The sequence below is a fragment of the Melozone crissalis genome, unplaced genomic scaffold (genome assembly GCF_028551555.1).
Source record: "Melozone crissalis strain CALT ecotype California unplaced genomic scaffold, PUWL_Pcris_2 ptg000111l_1, whole genome shotgun sequence".
In the NCBI taxonomy this organism is placed as follows: Eukaryota; Metazoa; Chordata; class Aves; order Passeriformes; family Passerellidae; genus Melozone; species Melozone crissalis.
Window position 1 is genome coordinate 8,653,869 of NW_026535888.1, and position 6,025 is coordinate 8,659,893.

Genomic DNA, 6,025 nt, shown 5'->3' on the forward strand with positions numbered 1-6,025 from the left:
GGCCCGCCCGGCGGCCCGTCCGGCGCTCCAAGGGCAGGCGGCGATGGCGGCCGTGGCGGTGGCGGCGGCGCGGGGCGGCCTGCGAGGGGCTCTGCTGGCGCAGCAGCAGCGCTGGAGCTCGGGATCGGGCGCCGACCAGGTGGGTGTTCCGACAGCGCCCCTTCTCCCCTCCGGCTGTCCCTCTTTGTCCGTTATCCCCTCTGTCCCTTTGTCCCTCCGTCGTTCTGTCGCTCTGTCCTCCCGCGCTCACCGCCGTCTCTCCCGCAGCTGGGCGAGCTGGGGAAAGGCGCCGGCAAGGGCGGCGGTGGCGGCGGCTCCATCCGCGAGGCCGGCGGTGCCTTCGGGAAGAAGCAGGCGGCCGAGGAGGAGCGGTACTTCAGGTGAGGGGCCCGGCCTGCGGAGCCGCTCCCCGCGGGCCCGGGCACGGCCCGGCCGCCTCTCCCGAGCCGCTGGGCTGGGGGGCTGCACGTCCTGCCCTCCTCTCTTGCAGGGAAAAGGAGCGGGAGCAGCTCTCTGCCTTACGGAAACACCACGAGGAAGAGATTCACCACCACCAGAAAGAGATTGAGCGTCTGCAGAAAGAAATCGAGCGCCATAAGCATAAGATCAAGCAGCTTAAAGATGACTAAGCTGGTGCTGTTGTTGAATGTGCATGGCCAATGCTGATCATGGTGTAAATCAGCGTGAAGACTGTATTTTTTGGTCAACATAATCCAAATCCATACAATTATGGTCTGCAACAACATCAAATAAACTACTCAGTCTCACTTTCTTGCTCAGTAACTATTCAATGAAAACAAAACATATCAACCTCACTATCTGGTTTTAAGCTTCATTTTCTTCCAAAGTAAAGCTGCACTCTTGAGTAGGCAGGCCTGTACAGAACTATTTTTTTTAGATTTGTATGAAAGAAATGACCATTTGTACTAAGTGGGATAACTAAAGTTGCAGGAAGAGTTGGGAGAAAATGGTACCTGTGTAGCAATCCATTCTCAGAGAAGTAACTTTGTTTCAAGTAAATTTTGTGTCCTAGAGGGGTGGTGTTATCTCCACTGAACTAGTAGAAGATTAAAAAAAAAAAAGTTCACTTGTTGCACTTAGTGTTTAGTGCCATAAACTGAGAGAGGAAAACAGGATTCATAAAGTGAGAGAGAAAAAAGTGTTGAAGTTATCTTGTGGAGGTCCTGGTTCCTGGAGCAAGACAGCAGAGACCCTGACTTCATGTGAATGTTCTTTTCCACAACTGCCCAGTAGATTTGAGGATTTTTTTTTACTGTATCAACTTCTCTGTTCCTTAGCTAAGTCTCTTTTCAAAGAAGGATGGATTAAGACTAATTTTATGCAGTTTCAATCAATTTTGACATTTTAATGTAGGAAACTCATCATAAAATACATAGTAAGTGACCTGAAACACTGACAAGAAGGGGACTTTCTGTATCAACAGGCAGGTAAGAACAGAGTCGTTCTGTGATCCCTGTCATGTGTAAATCTGCCCAAACAGGCTCACCTGGTGAGAGCTGCCTGTGTGACAGTGAAGGGTGGCAGTGACACTGAACTGGGTGGGTCCATGCCTGGAACTGCCCTGTCTGAAAGTGCAGGAGGCAAACGGTGCCTTTGATGTTGAAAGGTTTCCAAGGGTGTGGCTGAAGGTGCCCCAGTTTCTCCTGTGTGCCCTGATAGATCCCCAGCCAGCTGCTCCCTTTGGGCTGCCCTCCCCTGGTGAACATTGCAGGTAGTGGCACATCTTGTCTGCAAAGTGACACCACTGTCACTGCATGCCCTCAAACACTGTTCTGCAATGGAGATGTCACCCACGGGATCAGCCCTGGAGTGTCCTCGCCTGGCTGTGCTCAGATGTGAGAGATGCTGTGGTGAGTTCTGCCAAGGCTGTGCAGAGCGTCCCTGGGGGCTTTGTTCCTTTTACTTGGGGCTAATTAACAAATTATGGGCACCTACCCCACCTCTCTGAACCTGGTGAGATGAACTGAGTAATGAAAATATATATTTTTATATGAATATTTATATATATAATAAATATATATTATATATAATAAAAATATTATAAATATTATTTATTATTATAAATAATATAATATTTATATATAATATATAATTATATAAATAATATAAATACAATATATAGTTATTATAAATAATTATATATTTATATATAATAATTATATATTATAATATATAATTATTATTATAAATATTATTTATAAATAATAAAATATGAATATTTTATATATAGTAATATTTATTACTGTATATATAGTGTATACATAAATATATAAATATAAATATATATACTATATATAAATATATATATTATATATAAAAATATAAATATACACTATATATAAATATATATTATATAAAATATAAGTGTACTATATATAAAAATATAAAATATATATAAATTATATAAATATATATACAATATATACAAATATATATATACTATATATATTTTTATATAATATATAAACTATATTTTTATATATATGCACTATATATTTTTTAAAATATATACTATGTAAAAATCCAATTTTTTACCCTTTCAGAATGTTTTTCCTGTTATATGTCAGCTGGGGTTGGCTTCCCCACAAGCTGCAGAGTCACTGGTGAGAAGTTTGGCACAACAGCTTCAGTGGATTGTGGAGAGCTGACATAAATATTAGAACAATTCTGTATTCAGAAGGGAACAGAGGAGGGTTTAAATTCACATTTCTGGGTTTTATTCTGCATTTTGGTGCACTAACTGTGCCATGTAAGCTCAGCCACAGAGCCTCTGCCCAAGCACCTCTAAGGGAGGGGATTTGGAGCTTTGTGATCTCCTGTGCCACAGACAGAGGTGTCACAAACTCTCTGAAGTCCCTCAGGGCTGCAGTGTACAAGTCAGTGCCTTGCTACACCACAGGGATTTTTGGCCACCAGCAAATGACACAAACATTTGAATGCCTTGCAGCAAGCAGTTTGGGTTCACTCACCACTCCAGGGCTGTGGAGGGAGAGGTGCCAGCTCCAGAATCCTGCTGCAGGATTCCAGAGCAGGAATGCTGGGGAGTAAAACAAGATTGTACCTCGGACCTGGGTGATTGCTGAGGAGTTAAAATGGCACAGGATATCTGTACACCTTCCAGGATAACCCCTCAGTCCTTGGAAGACAGGGCTTAGTTGTCTTTTGGAAAGCTGCAAACTTCTGCCATCTGCTTCCAGGCAATTCTGGTTGAGAGCAACCAAAGCTAAAGCTGATGTTTGAAACGGGTGAGGCTGCAAGGATAGAGCTGAACTCAGACCACAGGTCACAAAGGGATTCATTGTTCTGGGTTTCCTCAATCACTCTGGGATGGCTGATGGCATGACTTGTCCCTGCTGTGTCCCACAGGCACAGGGGGACACAAAGGAAGGGATTCTTCTCTCTTCTCTGCCAGAACTGCTGCATCTTGGTTATTTGCTTCAGTTCTTCAGGGTCGGACTGACCCTGTTCACAACACCCTGACTTCCCACAGCCACCTATAGCACAGAAGTTTCACTTGTTGGAGCAGCCTTTATGTCTCAATGAGATGCTTTTATCCTTCCTTAACACCAGATCCTCTGTCTGTACTGCGCTCCTAAAGATCACAGCCCAACCCTGCTTGGCCACTGCAGGAGCAGGAAAAGTGCAATTTGTTTTCAGCTAAAACTCAGCTGGTGATTTTTGCTGCAGCAAACAGAAGCTATTTCCCAAGGTTTGTGCTGGATCCTACACAAATGTGATGGAAATTGCCAAGAATCCTTGGCTTAGGGGTGGGGGATAAAAAATGAAAAGAAAGGAAAGTGAGATCCAAGATCTTCAGCAAGCTGGTTTTAGTGCAAGGCACCCAGGTAGCCCAGTCTGGCCTCTTTGGGCCTTTTTGTCACACCCAACCTCCCCAGTCCAGAGCAGATAAAGGGAAAGAGGCAAGACAAAGATACATGTGTGTGTTTTCCTAAAAATCAAATAATCTGTGTGAGGCAAAATAAACCTGTGTGCACAGGGTAACAACAGTAGCATGGCCTCTGCAGGCAGAAATTTTCCTGAGTATTTTCCTGTTGTAGAGGTGGTGGGACACATGGGGGGTGCTCAGAAAGGTCTTTGCTGATAAATAAAGATTGAAGATTTTTAAGACAGACCTCTGCCTGAAAGCCTGGGATTTAGCAAACACACCAGAGCTGCACAGAACAAGATATTTACTGGAGGTGGCACATCTGTAACATATTATCCATAATATGCTGCACTAATGATTGGTCAGGATAAGAAGTCTGGAGCATCAGGAAATGTCATATTCCTTATACAAGTTAACAGCTGACCTACAAATTACAGCAGATTCAACTCTGCCATCTTGCTGCTGATGTGAACACACAGGAATTTCAGCCCAGTGTGGAAGAGAAGTGACAGGCTGATGGAACTCACTGAGCCTCAGCAACCCCTGGCCACTGAACACAGGAAAATGTCAACAGGTTGAGGAGTAAATGTACAGAGCTGTGGAAAAGCTGGATCCCTTCACTTGCTTTGCTCTGTTCCCTCCCAGGTGCTGAGGGAGCAGAGCAGGGCACCCTCCTTGCCAGAGGAGCCTCCTGCCCTCGCAGCAGCTGAGATGAGCCCTCTCCTTGGCTCCAAGATGATTTTTGTTTTGTCTTGGCCCAGGACTAAATCAGATCTCACATGTACCCGTTCAGCTCCAGTCACAGAGAGCTGTGTCTAGTCTCATTCTGGGATTTTCTAGCAAAAATTAAAATTGAGAAATCTAGCAAAAATTTAAATTTCATCATCTCAGGGCATCTAGGGTGTCCTCTCAGGCACTGCTCTGGCACTAACCCAAACACCTGCAGGCTATAGCTTGTTCCTGGCTAGAGGTGTCAGATCATTTTGGGCTGAGGCTGAAGTATGTAACAGGAGACCAAAGAACAAAGCACTGCAAAGCACACAGAACCCAGGGTGGGAGTTGCTAGAGATATTCTGGAAATTATTCTCAATATACATTTTGCTCATTAGCCTCATCATGTTCAGTTGCCAGCTGAGAGGACATATGTCATTATACTTCATAATTCATTCCTAGATATGATATTATAAAAATTTTAACAGATTTACAGGACATTAAGCACCACTAAAGATGCTCAGCTCCCTCAATTCCTCTCAATATTGCAAGAACTCCTTTAACCTATTATTCCAAACTCCCAGAAAAACCACTGCAGTGAACTGGGATGGACAAGGCAATGAATTATTTCCCCTCCTTCCATCTCTACACCACAGCAGACCCAACAACCAGCACTGAAGAGCTGGCTCTAATGCTAAATCTCAAGAGGGAAGTTGTCCCAGACATATTTTATGAAAAAATCCTTTCATTAGGATTTTTTCTCCTGAGAAGCTGAGAAGCTTCAGAAAAGAAATGTAAACAATGATTATCTGCTGCTGTGGAATGCAACAGGTGCAGCTGTGATTGGTCTTATGTGGTTGTTTTTAATTAATGGCCAATCACAGCCAGCTGGGTCAGACTCTCTGGTCAGTCACAAGATTTTATTATCATTCCTTTCCTTTCCTTGCTAGCCTTCTGATGAAATCCTTTTTTCTATTCTTTTAGTATAGTTTTAATATATCACTTTCTTTTAATATAATATATATAATAAAATAATAAATCAGCCTTCTGAAACATGGAGTCAAGATTCCCATCTCTTCCCTCGTCCTGGGACCCCTGCAAACATCACCACAGGAAGCCACTGAGGCAGTGCCAATTCTACAAGAGAAGCAGCGTGTATACTGCCAGACTGGTTCAGCAAGACAGACAGAACACCTCCAGTATCTGCACAACCTTCTCCAGCTTCAGGCTTGGAAACATTGGGCATCACATTCCACTTTTCCCACAAGTCCCACATTACCAGTAGTGGGATATCACACATGATTCACCACACAGGTACACGCCATCTTCAGGACAGTAATTCTGGGGTGAAGCTACTGGAAGAACCCTCTTTGAGAGTACACGAGCTGCTGTTTTTGTTCACCAGAC

At 43.8% G+C, this 6,025-nt stretch overlaps 1 protein-coding gene across 1 annotated transcript; it reads left to right on the forward strand.

Moving 5' to 3' along the window:
* Positions 1 to 23: 23 nt before the first annotated feature.
* Positions 24 to 767, forward strand: ATP5IF1 (ATP synthase inhibitory factor subunit 1). The gene is made up of 3 exons (XM_054292595.1): positions 24 to 139; positions 268 to 380; positions 491 to 767. Exons 1-3 carry the CDS (start codon positions 44 to 46, stop codon positions 627 to 629), a joined length of 348 nt encoding a protein of 115 aa, XP_054148570.1. The 5' UTR covers positions 24 to 43; the 3' UTR covers positions 630 to 767.
* Positions 768 to 6,025: the final 5,258 nt, after the last annotated feature.

Excerpts from the sequence above, each read along its gene's own strand:
- ATP5IF1 (XM_054292595.1), top strand. The coding sequence starts at position 44 with ATGGCGGCCGTGGCGGTGGCGGCGGCGCGGGGCGGCCTGCGAGGGGCT. Across the intron at positions 140-267 it reads CGGGATCGGGCGCCGACCAG|CTGGGCGAGCTGGGGAAAGG; the intron begins GTGGGTGTTCCG and ends TCTCTCCCGCAG. Across the intron at positions 381-490 it reads GAGGAGGAGCGGTACTTCAG|GGAAAAGGAGCGGGAGCAGC; the intron begins GTGAGGGGCCCG and ends CCTCTCTTGCAG.